The 21,098-nt window shown below is 51.9% G+C and overlaps 2 protein-coding genes across 2 annotated transcripts in view; both read right to left on the reverse strand.

Moving 5' to 3' along the window:
* The window catches only part of CCL17 (C-C motif chemokine ligand 17), a 12,168-nt gene extending 9,501 nt beyond the window's left edge, over positions 1–2,667 (reverse strand). The window contains exon 1 of the mRNA XM_025447912.3: positions 1–2,667. This exon is cut by the window's left edge and continues 348 nt beyond it. The gene's annotated coding sequence lies outside the window, so the exon portion shown is untranslated.
* A 7,140-nt stretch (positions 2,668–9,807) lies between these two features.
* CX3CL1 (C-X3-C motif chemokine ligand 1) lies at positions 9,808–21,097 on the reverse strand. Its single transcript, XM_025447517.3, has 3 exons — positions 20,848–21,097; positions 14,866–14,986; positions 9,808–13,022 (listed from the first exon to the last, which is right to left on the reverse strand). Exons 1-3 carry the CDS (start codon positions 20,915–20,917, stop codon positions 11,900–11,902), a joined length of 1,314 nt encoding a protein of 437 aa, XP_025303302.3. The 5' UTR covers positions 20,918–21,097; the 3' UTR covers positions 9,808–11,899.
* Position 21,098: the final 1 nt, after the last annotated feature.

Consider the following 21,098-nt stretch of genomic DNA (forward strand, 5'->3'; position numbering starts at 1 on the left):
CGGTGGGTGCCCTCACTAGGTGACTTGGTCTGCTGTGTCCTCCCCTTTTCTGGATTGCCCACTAACCTTAACCAAATTATATCCATTTTTCATATCTGACATGCCATAAAAGATTAAACAGGAGGGTCCCTGGGGGAAATGAGAGGCCAGGAGCTAAGACTCCTTGGTTGGGTAACCCAGGTTTGAATTCAGCTCTACCATCGATGAGTTGTGAGACTTGGAGCAAGTGACATCTCTCCGGGCCTCAGTCTCCCCATCTGCGAAAGGAAAATAATAATAGTATATTAGAAGGTTTGGGTTCACATTGATCACCTTTGGGCCCATGTCTGGCCAATAGTACGGGTTCCTGACTTTAAATATCATCTATATGCCAAAGCCTCCCAATTTTTTCTTGCAAGCTCCAGACTTGCATGTCAGCTGCCTACTGAGCACGCCGGGGGGCGTCGCAGACCCACTAGGTGCCAAGCTGACTTCCCGGTTCCCATCCTCCCCTGCACGGGCTCCTCCCCGTTCTCCGCCAGCCCCTTCCTTCCCGTTACTTGGGCCAGAAACCTGGGCACCGTCCTGCCGCCTCTTCCTCTTAGCCCCTTCCTTGCCATCTGTCAGCCCTTCTCCTGGCTCTGCCTTCGGGATGCCTCTGGAGCCCACCACCCCTCCCCCGGCTCCCCACGCGGGCTCCTGGCGGGGTCCCTGCCTCCTCTGTTCTCAGCACGGCAGCCACTGGAGCGGGCATCTCCGCCTCTGCGCACACCATCCCCTGGCTCTCCCCTACTTTTGGAGGAAAAGCCAAAGGCCCTAGGCCCCCCTGGAGCCTCCGCCCGGCTCCCCCACTGTGCTCTTGCCGCGCCTGCCGGCCAGCTCCCCTCCCTGAGGACACTTCCACAGACTGTTCTCTCCGCCTAGAATGCTCTTTCCCCAGATACACGCATGACTCACTCCTTCACCTCCTTCAATCTCTGGTTAAATGTCACCTTTCAGTGAGGCCTACCCTATTTAAAACTGCAGCCCACCCCACCTCTTCCTCTGCTCTATTTTTCTCTCTCTTCTTTGTGCTGCAATACTCACCACCCCCCAGTAACTACACCGCCTGCGGTCTGTGGCCTCTCTCCCCCTGACATCTCTACTGGGACGTAAGCTCTATGGGACAGAGGCCCTGTCTCTTTTGTGCAATGAAGTATATCCCATGGCACAGGGGAGGCCCTCAATACATACTGGTTGTATTCAGTGAATGAATGGCTAAAGGGCTGGTATTGTTCTCGAACCCGAGTACATAAACACTTTTCATTTTGAGCCTCACTCTTACCCATGGACTTGTCTCAGTCTCCCTCCTGCCAGGGCCTCAGCTCCTCCCCTGGGCCCTGCCTCACCCCTATAAATCAATTACTTTCATTCACTGCTGGAGACCAATGCTCTCTTTCCAAGGAGTCTTTGCCCCTGGTTCCAAGTTATCTCACAGGCAGGTCTTTGGCCTCCAGACAGCACTGGGACAATCCAGAGCTATGGTGCCAAGTGACCAAGTCAGGGCTCACCCCTCGTGGTGCCATGATGGATCCTTCCTTTACAAATGAGACGTGTGCTGCAGCCCGCCCCAAACCTGGCAGGGTGGGGAGGAGCGAAGAAGGGGGTCAGGTTAGGTTAGGGGGAGGGTGGGAATCCTTCCTGACAAATAGGACCCTCCCCTCTCCCAAGGAAAGTTTGTTGGGCACCAGGGTCAGCCGCAAGAGCCCAGCATCCGGGAAGAACGCACATCCAGGAAGGCACCTTTCCTAAGGAGCTTGGTGGACCTGGGCCTTTTGAAGTGCTGAAGCTCTGACTGCAAATAAACTAGCTGGGGACAGGCCAGGAGCATTTGGCCATTTGTCACGTGGCACAATCCTAACCGGATCGTGGCTTACCCAGGGCAGCCCAGGGTGTGGAAAGGTGTGGTTGCTTTCTGAGCAAGGTCCAGACCTGGGAAGCAAGTGTCTCTGGATGAAAATGAGATCCTGCTTTCATTCGAGAGAGGAGCAGGTGCCTCTGCAGCCCTCTGGGCCCTGGGACTTGTCCTTCCCGAGGCAGGGACTTTCTCCTCAATCCCACCTGGTCCTCCCTTCTCCTTGCTTCGCCTGGGCTTCTTACAGCTCTCGGGACTCATTCCTTTTCTTTTTTTCCCCAGTGAAACTAAAACTACCTAAATCTAGCTCCAAGAATGAATTTGGTGTTTTTATTGGCATCAGGCTGACTCTATAGACTTCCTCAGGGAGCTGTCTTTCCTGATGGTCGATTTCCCCATCTACTCTTTGAGGTCTTTCTCATTCTCCTCCCCAAGCCAGCGTCTGGCTCTTCAGTCTGGAGCCCACAGTGGGCTACAGACGGGGGCACGGTGATGGACTCTCTCCACGGTTTGAGGCTGGGTTCAGGAAAGACATGCTCCCAGGGGAGGTGGGGAAAAACAGAGGAGTGAGGTCAGAGAAGGAACTGAAGCCCAGCCCTGAAGTCAGGCAAGTCCCGCGGGGGGGCTTCCTCCTGCCCCCAAAGGGGCTCTAGGGTGCCAGTTAGAGGGGTGTCTAGGGGGCTCAGTGGGTAGAACATCTGCCTTCGGCTCAAGATCTCAGGGTCCTGGGATCGAGCCCTGAGTCAGGTTCCCTGCTTCTCCCTCTCCCTCTGCCCCATCGCCCCCGACTTGTGATCTCCTACTCTCCCCTCTCTCTCAAATAAAAAAATAAAATCTTTTAAAAAAGATAAGAGTGTCAGTTACTGAAAGCAGCTGAAGGGAGCGGGCTCTGGGTGGGTCACAAGAATGTACCTCCCACTGGGTTAAGAGGTAAATATTACCCTCATGGAGGTCCATGTGCTTCTCCTGATCCATCCCTCTACAGACTAAAAGAAACTCAATGGGGCAGACATTAGTCCCAAGCATTTATCTTCCTAATGCGCACATGCATGAGTGTATGTGTCCTTGAACAATGTAGGGCATTGTTCATACATGTTCATAAACATATAAACATTGTTTATACATGTTGATAAGTTTTATATTAACATTATCATATAGTATATGTACTTGCACGTCTTGCAGTTTTGAACTTGAGAGTCATGCATGTTGGGAGGAGCCAGTGTATTTCTTATCACCATTTATGCGATTCCATGCAATGACTATACCATAGCATAGTTGACTAAAATAAACAAACTCTAATGTGGGACTGCCTGCTGGCTGAGTCACTTACTAGCTGTGTGGCTGTGGGCAAATTCCTCAGCCTCTCTGTGCCTTGGTGTTTCCAGATGGAAAATGGGGCTCATAGGAGTAGGACTTTAGAGTTAGAGTGGGGAGTAAATGAAAAAATTCATTCAAAGGCTCACAATGGGGACACCTGGGTGGCTTCGGCCAGGGTCCCAGGGTCCCAGGATCCAGTCCCACGTCGGGCTCCCTGCATGGAGCCTGCTTCTCCCTCTGCCTGTGTCTCTGCCTCTCTCCCTCTCTGTGTGTCTCATGAATGAATAAATAAAATCTTAAAAAAAAAAAAAAAACAGAGGCTCACAATGGTGTGTGGTGGGGACAGTAAACAGCACAAAGGGTAGGCTAGCGTCTTCTTCATCTCTGGCAATAATGGAAGGACTCTGTCTCCTCTTTCTCTCTTCCTTTCCATCAGGGACCCACTGCTGCTGCCCTTGACATCTTGGGAAGAGGACCACTGGGCTGTCTACCTGGCATCCCAGTGTGCACATGGAGGGACTCCAATTCCATCAATCTGATGATGGATGGTCATGACAATATGGAAAAGCTGGCAAGGGCCGTACTCTGTTGAGACCCTGCCCACCCCGATGAGACCTGGGAGGGTGGTAGAGAGGAGAAGGGAAGACCTGGTAAGACATCTACATGGGCACAATCCCTCACAACTCAGAGACTCCAGGGATCCTGGGGTTGCTTGAAGCCTTGACCCAGCCCAGGCTACTCAGGGTCTTAGCTGAGCCTGGGGAGCCAATTTCATGACTAATATGTGATGGTGGAGGGTCAGAGGGCCTCCAAAGTGACTTGGATTTACAGTTGTCCCCTTTCATTCTCTGAGATCCCTTTGAGGCAATTGAAAAATATATATATATATATATATTTATATTTTATATATATTTCCCCCAAAAAAAATATATATATATATATTATATTTTTTTCCTCAAGAACTGCCCTGAAATGCAGCCCCTGACATAGATGGGTTGCTTTCTCTAAACCGGAAAAGCATGTGGCACAGGCACCAGATCAGAAAGAGCCAATGGGACACAGATGATGGTGAGTGCTGGCCCCTTTTCTCTTTCACTTCTTCCAAAACCTGTGGTAGTGACTGGTCCACGAAGGGGCACAAGACATATACATACTCATCACCATGGATCTTACAGAAAGCTCGGTGAAACAAGCAGGCACAGCCAGGTCTTGTGAGGGTTATCATGGGTGCAGGTGTAGTAACGTACCCATAGCAGAGAAACTTCGTGAAACCAAGAAGTGAGGAAAGGCCTCCTGGTGGAAGTGACATCTAAGCTGAGGCCAGAGGATGAGTAGGAGCTACCAGAGGAGCAGTGAAAGGGGGGGTTAGTCCAGGCAGGGGAGGAGTCAGTGCAATGGCTCAGAGGTACAGAGAGAAGATTGACTTGAGGATGTTAAAAAAAAAAAAAGAAAAATAAAAAAGTGTGGCGGAAGGCATTTTGGTGAGGGGGGGTAACAAGACTGGTCAAACAACATCAAGAGAGACAAGGCTGGAGCCAGTGGGCCGACTGAAATCCTCCAGGAGAACAAAGACACAGAACATGAACTTGGCCCCTACAAGTATGCAAAAGTGCCCAAGTCCTGTGCCCAACAAATCCGGGTTACCTCGGTTGGGCTTTGGGGCTTAGGACATACATGAAAGACTGCTTGATCCGGATCATTGGCAAACAGCTAGTGCTTAATAAGGTGAATATTCTCGCCATTTACTTCCTTGTCTGCTGAAACGATCACCAGCGTACCTGAGCCATTAGAACGCCCCAGCATCAGCATATCTCAGAGAAACTACAAAGCCCTCTTCCCAGCTCCACTCACTGAGAATTCCAGATGAACCCAGATACCTGGCAGGTGACAGTTGACCAGCCTGTCTGCAAAGAGGTCAAATGGAGAGTGGCGAGCTACATCATTGGAAGCCTGTTTATCCTGGGTTAAGGGAATGTTTTCAAGCCTGTAACACCATCATGAGGGTATTGACAAGTCATTCCTACTTGTCAAGTAACAACATACTCCTTTTTCCCGATTGCTCTATCATTGAGGACAGGCTAGGTTATGTTGCAATGACAAATAACCTTGAACTTTCCCTGGGCTTAAAACCATAAAGGTTTGTTTCTTCTACAGAGATCAGCAGAGTTTTGTCTTTTTTTTTTTTTTTTTTTTCCGTAGCTGGAGGTTCTGGAGCCCTCATCACCTGGAGACTTGATGTAGTGAAACAGTGGTCACTTTCTGGAACACTGGAGAGGGGGAGCCAGAAGGACTAACATTTCTGAAGTCTCTCATCAGCAATTCAATGTTTGAATCTAGTTAGCCAGACACATTGCTTCCACTCCCAGCTTCCTGGCCAGAACCAGTCATGTGATCCCCATCAGCCCCAGTGGGGCTGGAAGGGGGCAGCCGTTCGTGTGCAGGGGGTAGCAAGCCAGAAATATGCAGGGAGAGTGACTACTCCAGTCTCCAAACTCCCCTTTCTGTCCAAGTCTGAGATTCAGATGTCTTACTAGTCTGGTATCAATTAATTGGGATTCATGAGGGGATTTTTTTGTGGGTTTAGTGTGTGTGTGTGTGTTCAGATTTTATTGTTTTATTTATTTGACAGAGCACAAGCAGGAGCAGTGGCAGACGGAGGGAGAGAGAGAAGCAGGCTCCCTGCTGAGTAGGGAGCCCAATGTGGGACTCGATGGACCCTGGGACCATGACCTGAGACAACGGTGGCCACTCAATGGACTGAGCCACCCAGGTGCCCCAGGCCTCATGAGTTTTGACCTTGCCATGTTCAAAAGCAATTCATAGGAGAACAGTAACATCAACTTGAATAATCTATTATTTTAGGGAAAAATTATGCAAATTACAAACTATTCTTATCTGCTTAATGGCACCATAACATTTCTTCACCCTACTTGACTGAAAACCAAGAAGACTACATTTTCTTACAGACATATATATTTTTTAAGATTCTATTTATTTGTTAATGAAAAACACAAAGAGAGAGGCAGAGACACAGGCAGAGGGAGAAGCAGGCTCCCCATGGTGAGCCCGATGCAGGACTTGATCCCAGGACCCCTGGATCACGCCCTGAGCTAAAGGCAGATGCTCAACTGCTGAGCCACCCAGGTGTCCCTCCTTACAGATATCTTATAATTCCATAGTCTTGCTTGGGTATCTGATAACAAAAATGAATAGAAATAGGATGTTTCAAGTCCTTTGGAAAACTCTATTGCAGGGATCCCTGAATGGCTCAGCGGGTTTAGCGCCTGCCTTCAGCCTGGGGTGTGATCCTGGAGTCCCAGGATAGGGTCCCACGTCAGGCTCCCTGCATGGAGCCTGCTTCTCCCTCTGCCTGTGTCTCTGCCTCTCTTTCTCTCTGTGTCTCTCATGAATAAATAAATAAAATCTTTAAAAAATAAAAAAAGGAAAGAAAACTCTATTGCATGATCATAGGTTCTATTTACCAAGAGCTCACTGTAGGCAATGGAGAAAACTGAGGCCCAGAGAGGTTAAGCAAGTTGCCCAAAATCACACAAGCAGAAATCTCCATGCTAAAAAAAACCAAATAAACAAACAAAACAAAACAAAACAAAACAAAAGAAATCTCCATGCTATATTCTGCTCCTGTATTGGGGAAAAAACAAAACAAAACAAAACCAAGATTTCCATTACAAACAATTCTATTCTGTCCTTTGGGGCAAGAGATCCCTTGAATTTAAGAGAAGGACATCTCTCCCACCAGTTTGGTGAGATTAAGGAGATCTGGCATGGGTCCAACCACTGAAGTTTGCAGTCAGTTAAAGTCAGCCTGGCACTAGATCTTGTCTGAAATCCTAACAGCTGAAACATTCTTTATCCAGGAAAGCACATGACTAAGCAGACGTGAATGGGGCACGAGTGGTCCCCTGAGCTCTTGCACACATAAGAAGAGCAGAGCATGTGTACATATAAGCAGCTCCCAGGCGCCTATTATTCAGCCTCACCCTGGAAATTCCCGGCCATTCATTTCTTTGTTTTTCTGCTTGGCCTCACCCATTTGGGGAATGTACAGAGGGCACAGGGGAAGGAGGAGGACAGCAAAGGACAGAAAGTGAGTAGTCTATGGGTAGCTGTGACCAGCAGGACCTGCAAGCCTTGGTGGGGATGGAGTGGGCTGGCCTGGTGCCAGGGGCAGGGCAAGGGGGGGGGGGGCTCTAAAACTTTGGCTAGGTGCCAAATTCCTAATTTGGAGGGCAGTGTAGGGCAAAAGTGGGCAGGCAGGAGAGGAATGGGTAGGGTAGGGGCACGCAGCACCTTGAAGATGCAGACTCCCTTCCCCAGAGTCTGGATCCAAGTAGCTCTGAAGTGAGGTGTCTGTGCTTTTAAGAATCCATGGCTCAGGGCACCTGGGTGGCTCAGTGGTTGAGCATCTGCCTTTGCCTCAGATCATAATGGGGGGGAGGACCTGGAATCGAGTCCCACATCGGGCTCCCCACAGGGAGCCTGCTTTTCCCTCTGCCTGTGTCTCTGCTTCCTTCTGTGGCTTTTATGAATAAATAAATAAAATCTTTGAAAAAACAAAAAAAGAAGCCATTGGCTCATACTTTCAGAAATGGTGGCTAAGATTCAAGTGCTGGAGGAAGACCTCAGTTCACATCCCACCTATCTCTATCACTGACATGCTGCTGTGTGACCCTGGGCAAATCACCTTGCACTTTGAGAGCCTTACTTCCCTCACGTGTAAGATGCAGATGTTGTATGCAAAGAATTCAGCGCACTGCCTGGCAGGTGGTGAACACTCAGTAAGCCGTGGCCATTATCTGCCCATGCGGATTGCCGAAGACATCTCCGAGACCCAACATCCCGAAAGGAGATTTCGGAGTCTCCAGCAAACTCTGCCTGAATTTGGGCACCGCCTAGGCTCAAGCATAGCTCTATAAGCAAGGGAACGTGGAACACTCCAGGCCCCTTGGGGAACTGCTCTGGCCTGAGCCCGAATACAGGTTTCTCCCACTCTCCATCCTCTTCTGGAGCATGAGAAATTCTAAACCTTACCAAAGGGTGTGATTAAAAATAAAACAAAGCAGATATTCCATGTTGCTGGAAGGATGGGGCTCAGGGAGAGGCTGGAGGCCTGTGACCTCATCTCTGAGCTCCTCATTAGAGGTGGGAATGGGCAAAAGCAGGAGGAAACGGGTTTGAGAGGACACAGGGAAAGCTGTGGCTCACTGCTAAGGGAAGTACTAGAATTTACGGCTCGCACAGGGGCAGTAAACTCAGATTCCCACAGGAACCTCGAACCACATGTCTATGGGGTTTGGCAGGTAATAAAATGAAGGAGGAAGCCAGCAGGGTATAAGCAAGGTCATGAGCCCATCGTGATCTGTTTTTCCTGGTCCTACTTTTGGTGGAGACTTGGGCTCGGACAAAAATATCCTTGCTCTAAGAAAAACAAGAAAATGGTGATGATAAATGGCACCTGACATGATCACAGGCTCCAAGACCACGAAGGGGTTGAGGGGAGGCTAGAGGACTGTGGGGTTCATCCTGGCCTTGCCCCATCCCAAGAGGCAGCCGCTGCTTGGGTCTCACCCCCTGAAATCCTAGGTGTGACACATCTAGTAGATCCAGACCTTCTGAGCCACCTGGGAAAACATGGAAAAGTGGGTTCCTGAGTGTAATTTCCTTATTTTTAAATGCTGCCTCTGATTTTTAAAAACAACATGTAGATGTCAAATCTAAGATGCCACTGGCAAAAAATAAAATAAATAAAATTTAAAAACTAAAATAAAATGCCATTGGTGGTAAGACATTCTGATTTAATAAACTACTAGTTTATTAGGTTAACTTAAATTAGTTTAATTTAATAAACTACCAGTAAAGAATACAAGACCTATCATTTAAACTATGACAAGCTATTGATTGTAAGACAAATCCCAATTCCAAAGACATCACAATGTGAAAATAATGTGCATCTTAGAATCCATGAAATACTGTATAATCATAGGCTGGACTTGGCCTGTGGCACCTGGTGCAGTTCCCAACCTGCACAAACGTACCTAACAGCCTTATGATGCCACCCCAGGACACTGGGTGTCTGAGGGACTACTAGGTTTGTGTTTGGGTCATATCTATGAATACCAGAGTCCCTTGAGAAATAATCCCTCTTTGATCTCTATCTGGACCAGCAGTGAGTCAAGGCAGCAAAAAGGAAAATGTGGCCCCATTTGCTCCCATGGGTCATCAGATCACTAATGGTGATACCAAGGCCCCCAAGATGGTGGTTTAGTAGGCATGGAGAAGGGCAGAGGTGACTTCATACGGGATTCTGCTTCCTGCCAGGGATGGGAGCCACTAGGAGAAATCTCACATCTGATTTTATACAGGCTCAGAGAGGTAAAGGCCCAGCCCAATGTCACACAGCTGGGCAGAACAGAGCCAGGCCAGGGGCTCAATCCTCCTCACCCCTGTTCCCAGTGCTGCTTCTGTTGACTGTAAAAGTTCCAGCCGTTCTGCCCTAGGGAGGAGGCTGGACCCAGAGATTCCTGGCCCCTCCCTCGTTCCATTGCCCCTGAGGCTCTGGTTGCTGAGCCTGCCCTAGAAAAAGCTAGTTTATTCCATTCACAAGACTTTTCTATTTTATTAGTAAAATACAAAATGGAACAGACATTGGTGATAGGGTTGGAAAAGCAAAAGGATCAACCAACTCCTTCCGAAGTTCCCCCCAAATTGTCCTTGTCCTGCTGGAGGGGACTAATCAAATCCGTTGGAAGGGTGACTAGCTGCTCCCAGCTACTTTCTCACAAAAGTAGGGGTGGGCCCCATCATGGGTGCCCACCCCTTGAAGGCTCTCCCAGCCTGGAGGAGCCCAAAAAAGTGCATTCAGACCCGCTGTCCACCCTCTGAGCGGTCAGAGTGCAACCCCCCGACCCACCCAGCCAGGCCCCAGTATCCCAGGTCATGCCCAGCAGAGGGTGCAGGAGGGCCAGGTGGAACAGCATGGAACAGCATGGCTGCACCCTCCCTGTGGACCAGGGCTGTGTCTGCTTCCCCTGGCCATCCCTCTGCCAAGTAGAGTGTCACCCAGGCTGCCCCTGGGGAGGCTCCCCAGGTGGAAGGTAACGGTCATCCATGGGGACAATCAGAGGAAGGTTGGGAGCTGCCAGCAGGGACCCTGAGGGGTGAGGCCTGTAGCCCCAGCAGCCAAAAAGGGAACCCCTGATTTTGTGCCCACAACTTCCCTCCCCACAGGACGGAGTCTCTTTCAGAGGTAAACACAAAACCTCAGGTTTCAATGGTGGCTTCTGATCTCATGGAAAATGTCCTGGAAATCCCTGACCCTGCCTGTGGTGGGCAGGAGGTGAGGGAAGATCCTAGAATGGGGACAGCAGTGTTTTGAGGGAGCGAGAGAGGTGGAAGGGGAAGCCAGGCCGCAGGAAAGAAACAGGAGATGCTGGGCCCAGGTCCCTGCCAAGGGCATGGGGCTGCTCCCTGCAGCTTCCTACCACCACCCGCCCCCAACCCGGATTCCTTTCCCTGAGCACCTCAGCCTTCCCCGGAGCCTGCAGGACTCCCCTCCTCCTCAGCCTGTCCTGCGTCAGACAAGCCATCTCCACGTCCCTGTGAGCCCGCTGGATGCTGGGAGGGCTGCTCTCAAAGCCAGGCAGGGGTAAGGGGTCCCCTCAAGCACCCCAGCCCAGCCCCACTCAGGGGGCCCGCAGAGCTGACTCCCTCCCAGGGGGCAGGATCTGGGATTTCAGAACACTTCCTGCACCCCTACCCCCACCCTGAATCACAGGACCCCCAATGTGCCAGCCTCCCCGGATGAAGATGGGCTAAGGTGTTCTGTGGTGAGAACTCCCCACATCTAGGAAAAGAAGTCTCTGGATTGGTTAGCGATGTCCATGGGGGGCAGGTTATTGTCATACATCTGCCATGTGTCTTTCCTTCTACAGATGGAAAACCAGAGGTATGGACGTCTTGCTGGGTTGGTGGTGGACCTGGGACCAGAAGCCCAGCCTTCACACCCACAGCCCATGTTCCTTCCACAGGGCTTCAGCTGAGAAGAAAAATAATCAAAGCCACTGGATCACTTCATCTGCCCTCCCCAAAGTGCCTGAGGGCAGAGCCTTCCCGGGAGCAGGCCCAGGGAACACCACACTGGGCTCATGCAGGAAAAGACAGGTCCCAGGCCGGGTGTGGGCCGTGTACAGGGGGCAGGGTGGGGGGCAGAGATAGCACCGCAGGTGGCCGGGGTGACTGGCGACTGCAGTGGGACCAAGAGACACGATGACTGAGGGAGGGGGGCAAAAGGGGCCTGGCCTGAGGCTCACTGGTGAGACGGGGTGACCGTGGTACCACATGGGGACGTGAAACCAGACGGGCTGGGTATTTTTCAATAAATAATTGTTCATCGGGTCTGGGACTGTGTCAAAGGGAACCTCTAACCAGCCAGCAGCAGAAGGTTCCTGACTTGGGGACGTTGGAGTGAACTGCAGAGGCCACTACTTCTGTCCCCGAGGGGTCAACAGTGGTCAGGAGTGGCCTCCTGGGCTATGCCCGGGAGCTGGGAGCAGTTGCATGTGGAAGATCCTGCCTCCTTGCTCTGATCATCCCGGCTCAGGTCAGGCCCTTGGGTGAGGGTGGGTATGAGGACGGGGGACCCCAGGCAGCTGTCTGAGTTGAAGAACTGGATGCAGGCAGGTGGGCAGCTCACACGGGCACCAGGACATACGAGTTACTGCCACAGCTCCGGGGGACGTAGCGAAGCCCCTCCACCATGTCCCCTGCCATCTTGCGGGAACAGCCCTGGAGGCTTTGATAGGCAAACATGGCCACACCCAGGCAGAAGAGGAGGCCAAGGAAGGCCAACAGCCCTACTGCCTGCCTCCGGGTAGCTGCCTGGGAGTCGGGGACAGGAGTGATGAGGATACCCAGCCTCTGGGGGTCCACGGTAGCGTGGATGGGCTCCTCAGCCTTGGAGACCCAGCTGCCTGAGGCCACTGGCTCCCTGCTGGGGACACCTGGAGAGGAGACAAGGACTGTGGAGAGATGGGGTGTGTGATCAGGCCCCCTGAAAGCATCCATGTGAGCTGAAAGGGAACTCATCTCCTTGGGCCCTAGAGAATTCTCTGGCATGGGATTGTCTCCCTTGATCCACACAGGTCGGCCTTCGGGGTCAACCCTGTTCTCTGAGGCTGTGTGTGAAATGGTGGGGGTGGGGGTAGGGGGGGCGTGGGTAGGGGGAGCGTGGGTAGGGAGGGTCTGGGTGGAGGGGGCCTGGGTGGGGGGGGCCTGGGTGGAGGAGGCCTGGGTGGAGGGGGTCTGGGTGGAGGGGGCCTGGGTGGAGGAGGCCTGGGTGGAGGAGGCCTGGGTGGGGAGGGCCTCAGATGCCTTTCCCTCAGTCCAGAGGCCTGACCCAGGTTTGTAGGCAGCAGAACTCTGCTGGGACGTTGTGGCAGTGAGGGTAGCAGCGCTGAAAAACTCAGTTTTCTGGGACCCAGCTGGCGGTCCTCCATCCGGAGCCTTTGAAGTGGAGGGGAACCTGGTCCCCCTGGAATCAGCCACTCCCGTTGACAGCTCTGGGGAAGTTCCCGAGGCCCTCTGTGCCTCCTGGCCACTGTTTTCCTGGGTGGATTTGGGCTCTGTGACTGCAGACCTGTCCATTCCCCTGGTGGCTGGGGTGGTCCTGGGCTCACCCACACCAATTTGCTTCTCGAATGTGCCGCCATTTCGAATTGTAACAGCAATCTGGTGTTCTAGATGTGCTATGGCTTTCTGAACCCATCTCTCCTTTGGATCAGCACAGAAGATTCTGTTTTGTTTCGTCTTCAAGCTACAAGGAAGGAAAACAGGGACCCAGTGATGCCTAGATGCCATGTGGAGTACGAGCACCGTATAAAAGCTCTGCAGGTGAATAGACCCAGCTGGAATCCTGCTCCCACCACTTATTACCTATTAGCCATGAGCTGTGAGCTGTGAGCTGCGAGCTGATTAGCTCAGGCAGCTTGACTTCTAGAACTTCCGTGTCCTTGCCTGAGAAATAGAGCTAGCATACCTACCCTCTGTAGGGTGACCAGCCTCCCCAGAAGAGCTGGGACTGAGGGGGTCCTTAAGACACAGGGCTGTTGGTGAAAGTCCCAGAAAACTGGGACAAGCTGGTCACCCCACTTCTGTGTTTTTATTTAAAAAAAAAAGAAAAGGAAAGAAAAAGAAAATTATGTAAAGCACCTGGCTCTTTAGGATACTCAGAGTAATAGCTGAAAATCATAACAATAATGTCTTCAGCATTAAGGCAGGGGGCTCTGGGCTGTGTCTCCTGATTATGGGGGGCTGTCAACAGATGTTCCCTACTGCCAGGTGTGTGACTGGTGAGCTCAGGGGCGGGGCCTCATTTCTCTGGAAAGAGCTGACTCAAATGTCTTCCACCACTCCCTGGACCTCTACCTCTTAGTGTGTATCCTTAGGCTGAGAGCACACTTAGTGAGCTACAGACACATATATGGGGGATCCCATTAGGACTCCTAGTGCCATCCAAATCTTGACCTTCCTCTGACGCTTGTGTGTATGTGCCTGACTGCCAAGAACACAGTTCAGAGCTGACTGGGGCTCGTGCTCCACACCACTGGGCTAGGCATTTTGCCATTTAAAACTCCCACCCATTCTGAGAGGTGGCTACCATGACCATCCCCATTTTACAGATGAGAAAACCGAGGCTCAGAGAGGTAATGTGCATGTGCATGGCTCTGGCACACTGGGAAGCCAGAGAAGTGCAGGAAGCAAGCATGACCCTTCAGGTCCCCACAGGGGGGGTGGGACCCAGGGTGGGACCCAGGGCCACACTCCCCTCCCTAGGGTTTCCCACTTCCTCTTTACCTAGAAAACAGAAGCAAAGGGGGAGTCTGGGAGAAGCAAGCCTCAACAGATGAGAGGAAAGGTCAGGCAGTAGCACCCTTGCCCCTCTTAGCAACTGCATAGTCGGTGGAATGAAGCATGCGACTTCTTTTAGCTGACCCTTCCACTTGGAGAACCTGCCAGCCGCGTCCTGATGCCAGGCCCAAGGGCCAGTCTACAAAAAGGCCTCAAGACCGGGCGACTGGGTGGTACCAAGGAGGGGCCCCAGCAGAGCAAGCAGCCAAGGTGGCCAAGGAGGCGGGGAGTGGCTCTGGTTGACCCCTCCCCAAAGTCTCACAGGGATCCTGTTACTTGGGCTGTCAAGTGTGATAATCTCTGCTTTCCTATTGCAGCAGCTTCCAGGCACCCTGCCAAGCTGCTTACTCGCATCATTCCCCCTCATCCTCCCAACTACTCATTTTGCAGATAAGGAAACGAATGCCCAGGGGGAAGGGCCACCCCACCTGTGAATGTTGAAGCCAGGATTTGCACCCCATCAGTAAGAGTCTGGAGCCTGTGCTCTGAGACCACAACGCTTGACCTCCCCCAAGAAATCCAGCAGGTTTGAGTACCACTAATACACACCGCCCGCGGTGGCAGCTCCAGGCCCCGGGCCTTTCGGGAAGCTGCTCCCAACCTTTACCCTGGGGTGCAGATAACGAGGTGAGCGAAGGGCCGGGAGGCCAGGAGCAGGAGGAGCAATTTGCTGAGGCCCTTGGCAGGAGCCCAGATGAAAAGAAAGGATGTGGACAGGGATGAGTAGAAGCCAGAAGGCCAGTACGTACATGATGGCAGGCTTCCCGCAGGACTCTTGATTTCGTTGGTAGTGGACCAGTAAGGCCACCGGGATCTCCGAGGTCATCTTGTGGCAGGTGACGTTGCATTTCTTCACACCGAGGTGCTGTCCTGAGCCCACAGAGGTCCCCAATCAGCAGGACTGTCCAGGGGCATCTGGCTTCCCAGTCCCAAGCCAACTCGTGCCGGCCACACCATCCAAGCCGCAGCTGCTACCCTGTACACCCTCGTCTTCAGGGCCCTTGACTTCAGCCGCCCATCCCACCCACCAGGCCACTCAATGCCTCAGTTTCCCCACCTGTACAATAGGGACAATGATAGTATCTACCTCATAGGGATGTTATAAAAAGTAATGAAAAAATGAATTCTCACTAATGAAGCTCCTATAGCCTGCTAAACATTGAGGGTTTAATTTTTAAAATTAAGTTGGTGGTGGTCGTTGTACACAAGGGAAGACAAGTCTGAGAGTGACAGGGAGCTGCCTGAGGTCACACAGCCAGCAAGTGAGGGAACAGGTTCTCGTGGGCCTCTGGCTCTGTGCACCCCCCATCCTCCCTCTACCCCAGTAAGTCACCTGCTCAACTCTCGCCCCCCAACCCTCCACCCATCACCTACACACCCTATTCCTTCCTTTCAGGCTGATCCATATTCGTGGATTTCCACGACCTCTGAAGCACACCCAGATTCCTGCCCACCACATGTCACATGCCCACCCTATGACACATATGTATGCACACACACATATACCAACAAACAGAATGGCACACACATGCCCCACACACAAAACCACAGAAAAGTGTTGATATGATCAGGCCCAGGTAACAGATAAAAAGTGTTAAATGTGTAAGTATTAGCCACCTTGCCACCTTCTAAGGAGGCTGGGGGGTGGAGTCCACTGAGTAGGGGATCCTTTGTTCTGCCATGAAGAGCTGTGATGAGTTTGACAGCAATTGCTGAGGGGAACCAGGGGGCCAGAGTCCCCTGGGCAAGTTAGGGGAGCAGGAGTTAAGGAAGAACAATAGAGATGGGGGCTGTGCAGGTGGGAGGTGGGCAGAGTGGGATGGCTAGGGGCCTACCAATGGCATGGAGCTAGGGAGAAACCCCAGGACAGGATGGGGTGACCCAACAGACAGTTGAGAACTCAAATATGTTTTGAAGATTTATTTGTTTGTTTTAGAGAGAGAGAGAGAGACAGACATGCACATGCACAAGCAGGGGGAGCGGTCAAAGGAGAGGGAGAGAGAATCTCAAGCTGACTCCCTGCTGAGTGTGGAGCCTGATGCAGGGCTTGATGCAGGGCTTGATGCAGGGCTTGAGGTCATGACCCTGAGATCATGACCTGAGCCAAAATCCAGAATCAGACACTTAACTACCCAGGCGCCCGAGAACCCAAATAATTTATATAAATATTTGAAGTTGTTTGTATTGCTTTTTCTCCTTCCTCCTTCCTCTAAAATCTCTGGCAAAAGTTATTCTAGCCTGGTTATCAGCTCAAAGAGGGGTTATTAAAAAAAAAACAACAAAGAAGAGCTTGAGTTTTAGATCTGGGTCAAGGTCAGATGCAGCAAAAGCAAGACCGCAGAGGATTTTGCAAAATTCTAGAGGTCAGGACTTTCAGGGCAGCGGAGTCCAGAGAGGTGAATGATCTTCTCTAGCAGGGCAGGGCCCGGGAGGCCCCAGCTGATCCTTATTGCCATGCACAAGTAGTTACATGGATGCAGATGTGCAAACATGCTCTGCCTTCCCAAATACAGGTGCAAACACACACACACACACACACACACACACACACACTCTCTCTCTCTCTCTCCTTCTAGAATATCCTGCTCCTCACCCATCCCTTCCCCTTAGCTTCAGCCCACCCTGACTGTGGAAGGGTGGTTCAGGGTTTGCAGGGCTGCACTGGCCTGGGCCGTCAAGGGGCAGCATTAGCAACTCCTGGGGTGGGCAGGAAGCACTCCAGTGGCTGGTCCCTGAGTTACAGGCTGCCTTTTCTCTCTGAGGAACCAGGATGTGAAAGTTACCTTGCTGCCTGAACACCTGGCTTCTCCAACACCCCCTCCCCCACCCACCCCAGGGGACTTTGGAATGACTCAGCTGCATACTCCCCAGGCCCTGCTGAATAGAGCCAGGAAGCAGCTCCTGGAAGCATTGGCCTGGCAGGTGTCTTCCTGAGGAAGCTCCCCAAAACAGTACCCTTAGGTCACTTGGAGCCAGGGGAAGGCTGCCATTGGGCAGGAGGGTGATGCTAGGTATTGGTCAGTCTGCTCTCTTGACCCTATATCCCAGGGTGGAGAAGACCACTGCTTACTTCCAGGGCTTTACAGAGTCACAAAGCAGCCTTTTCCCCGTTGTCCCCACCCTCTACCACAGTGTCTGCATGCCCTTGGCCAGGCTCTGTTCTTGGTTTCACATGGGAATGGCTGTGTAACCAACTTGAGGGGGGTCTTCTTGTCAGAAGTTTTCTCTTCTGCAATTGGAGATAGTGCCTCCAGCCAGCCAGCCATTTACTGCCACATGAGTTTCAGAAGGCAGGGACCTTGTCAGTTTCAGTGTCACAGTGCTTCCCAGCACAAAGTGGATACTCAACCAATATTCATTAAATGTCTCATTCTACTTATTCCTTCACCTATCTCTCTATCTGCCCATCCATCCATCCGTCTATCTACCCATTTCCTCATTCAGCCAACATCTGTTTGAATTACTTTTGAGTATCTATAAAGATCCAGGTACTCTTATCCTTAACCCTGAGCTTTTTCTCCCATTGGTACTGGTGCTGAGCTTAGAGAGTACATCCCAATAAACACCATCAGCTTGCAGCATTTACTCAGTCAACCAAAAAACACTGACATTCCCTCTTCCCTGTGCTGAGTGCTGTAAGGCATAGTGGGATGGAGGCCTGTCTCTGCCCTCACAAGGTCTCAGCCTGAAGGGCACCCAAGACAGGCCCACAAAGTGCCAGAGCTTAGCTTAAGTGAGCACCTACTGTGTACTGCTTAGCACACGCACACCTGTTCTCATTAATTCCCAAGATCTCTGCAAAGGGAGTATTATTACCCCCATTTTATTGATGCAGAAGCTGAAAATCAGAGAGGTTAAATGACTTGCTCAAAGCCACACAGCTGCTTAGTGGCGGATCTTATTTTCCTCCCCAGCGTCTAGACATCTCGCTGTTCTAAATAGACTTAAACACCAGGCAGAAACACCATGTTCCAGAATATACCCCCAAACGTGCTGAGATTTGCACAAGGGAGAGACCACCTCCCACTGCAAGTAATCAAGGGAGGCTTCTTGGAGGAGGTATCCTTTAGGCTGGACCTCAAGGACTGCTAAGAGGCTTACAGACAGGAAAAGGCAAGAATGTTCTGGGTCTCTCTCTTGGCAAGGTGATAGAGATCTTGAGCCATTGTTCAGGTATGTGTGCTGGACAAGTCACTTAGGCTCTCTAAGCCTCAGTTCCCTTACCTGTAAAATGGACATAATAATGTCTATTTCACAGGGTGGTTGTGAGAATAAAGATGTTTAAACATCTGGACCCTTATAGTAGGGTTTACTTGACAGTAACACCATTGATGTTTTGGACCAGGTAATTCTTTGTCGTGGAACTGTCTTGTGCCTGTAGGACGTCTGCCATCATACCCGGCCTCTACCCACTAAATTTCTGAGCATCCCCCAACCCAAAATGTTGGGACATCTGTAATAACAAAAATGTCTCCAGAAATTGCCAAATGCCCCCTGGGAGGTCAAATCACCCATTGAGAACCACTGCGTTAGAGATACCCACACCTTCCTCAATGTCCCTTTCTCCAAGAGCCTTCTCTGACCCCTACTTAAAATTTCAACACCTCCCCCTGCAACCCCTAGTCTCCATATACTTTTTAAAAATCTCAGCCTATTTTTGTAACAGACTAAACCGTTTACTAATTTATTTTTTGTATCATCTTGTCTTCCCCAGTTGGTGTTCGGCACTCCGAGGTCTGGAATCTTTGGCAGCTTTATTCATTGATGTGGCCTCAGCACCTACAACAGTGCCTGGCACATTGTTGATGTCCAACAAATATTTGTTCAGTGAATGAGCAAAATGCACAAAGAAGCACTTTGTGACATTAAAATTGTAACCAATGAAGAAATAGAGGAATTTTTATTTAAATTCCACAGGGGCCTGGATCTGATGCTCTGAATTTATCCTCCCCTGCCTTCCCCATCCGCCTCCACAGCTAATCAGGAGGCAGACTACAGCAGCTTAAAACAGATTTTTTTTTTTTCCCTCTTTCTTGCTGGGGCTTGAGTAGGAGTGAATGCGTCAGTGCTCGGGGAGAAAATTCTCTGCTCTGACTTGTATCTGCAGGTTTGTTATATAAAGCAGAGGAGCCTCACGCCTGACACAGCCCCGCAAGCCCACATTTGGGGACTGACCTAGCTGTCCTGCGCCAGCTCGAACAGCAGCCACCGCACCGGAACCCCAGAACCCCTTGGGGGACTCTCCGACTTCAGGACTCTCTCTAGTCCTGCAGGGGCTCCTGGGAGGTCTCTCAGAGCCACAGACCACAGTGTGGGTGAGGACCTCCAAGGTGGGCCTGGCCAAATGCCAGGAGGAAGGGGTAAAACTGAAGCTCACAGAGGTTGAAATAGTGTGAGTGTCTTCCAGCAAAGTCAGTGACCAAGATTAGGGCAGAAACCTGATTAAAGTCTCAGGTCCCCCCTCCATCCCCCTTGCACCCACTGCCAGGTATAAGTAATCTTCCTCCTCCCACTGCCAAAACGCTCTCATAGGCTTTGAAGCCCCTTCTCATCAGAGGCAATAGCTATATTTAAAGGTACAGTAGCTGAGCCCAAAGAAGGCAAGACCCCATTCTGGGTCATGGCTATGGCAAAGCCACCTCCATCTGTGTTTTCTAGTGCTCACTACCTCTAAACACCCCTGGCCTCAGGGTTTAAGGCCAGAAAGCAAGAGATCAGCAGCCCCTGGCTTCTGCTACACCCCCACACCTGCTCCCTGGCCTGCTGGTTGGTTTCCCCCACATAGAGGGATTTGAAAGGCAAGGCAGTGTGTTCCATTGGAGTGTCCTGGAAGCTTGAGACCTTTTTCATTCTCCCAGGCTTGCTGTGTGCCCCAAGGCAGGCTCCTAGCCTCTCGAAGCCTCAACCTGCCAGATAATGTGGCTCAAAGAGTTCTCAGAGGCCATGTGGCCCACAGAGGTGGTAAGCATGCAGCCATGCTCCCTCCTGCCCTACTTGCTGGCTACGCATTCTCAGGCCAGTTTCTAAACCTCCCTGGGCCTCCATCGTGATCACGTCGCTGGTATGACTGCATCCTGCCCTACCAGGTCCCGGCTCCAGGGAGCAGGTACCTGGACGTGAAAGCAGTTTCTACACTGTGCTTGGAGGAGGAGGACGGTGGCATGGTCGAGACACAGGCAGAGGGATGGGCGCTACAGACGAGAGCAGCAGCAATAAACCCAATCTGTGATCTGCAATGACCTTGGTCTCTACTGGTCCTGGGCCCCCTACTCAAAACCGGGGCTAGGAGAAAATCCTGTGACTTGAGACTCAGGAGTCTGGAGCTTCGGGTTACACATGAACCCCAGGGAGGGAGACCCAGCCCACTGTCAGCCAGGGCTTCCCACCCCAGTGCCCAGGGGGAACCTCCTCAAGCTCCCTGTCCCCCCCCTCCCAACACCCCCTTTGTGCCTGGCTCCCTCGTGCCACCCGCACCACATCTCTGCACCGCCAAGCAGTAGCCACCTCGCTCACTGGGCCAGGCGGCCAGGATCCGGAGACCGGCAATCTTCTAGCGGCAGGGGCAGCCCCGAATCTGGGGTCAGGGAGGAGCCCGCCCCCCACCTTTGGAAGGAGCTGCTGTGGACCTTACCCAGTGGGGGCGGCCCCCCCATATCAGGCCTGAAGGGCAGAAGGGGGCCGGGGCGCCCCTACCTAGCTGCTGCAGGAGGCCACCCCACCACCCCACTCACCGGCCAGCAGCGCGGTCAGATGGCAGAGGGCAGCCAAGCGGAGCAGCCACGAGAGAGGTGGAGGAGCCATGGCTGGGGGCGCCCGGCTCACGCGGTCCCCTCGCTGTCCCCTCGCCGCCGGAGCTCCGTCGCTTTTATGATGGCTTTTTATAATGGGGCTTGCTGCCTCTGCCTCCGCCTCCAGCCCCGCAGCAGGCGGGCGGTGGGAGGGGAGAGGAAGGGAGCCCGAGTGCAGGCTGGATTCCTCGGGA

Source organism: Canis lupus, chromosome 2 (genome assembly GCF_003254725.2).
Source record: "Canis lupus dingo isolate Sandy chromosome 2, ASM325472v2, whole genome shotgun sequence".
NCBI lineage: Eukaryota > Metazoa > Chordata > Mammalia > Carnivora > Canidae > Canis > Canis lupus.

Coding starts and splice junctions, on each gene's coding strand:
- CX3CL1 (XM_025447517.3), bottom strand. CDS start 20,917: ATGGCTCCTCCACCTCTCTCGTGGCTGCTCCGCTTGGCTGCCCTCTGC. Junction 14,987..20,847: donor TCTGACCGCGCTGCTGGCCG/GTGAGTGGGGTG, acceptor CTGTGGGCTCAG/GACAGCACCTCGGTGTGAAG. Junction 13,023..14,865: donor TGCGGGAAGCCTGCCATCAT/GTACGTACTGGC, acceptor CCTTCCTTGTAG/CTTGAAGACGAAACAAAACA.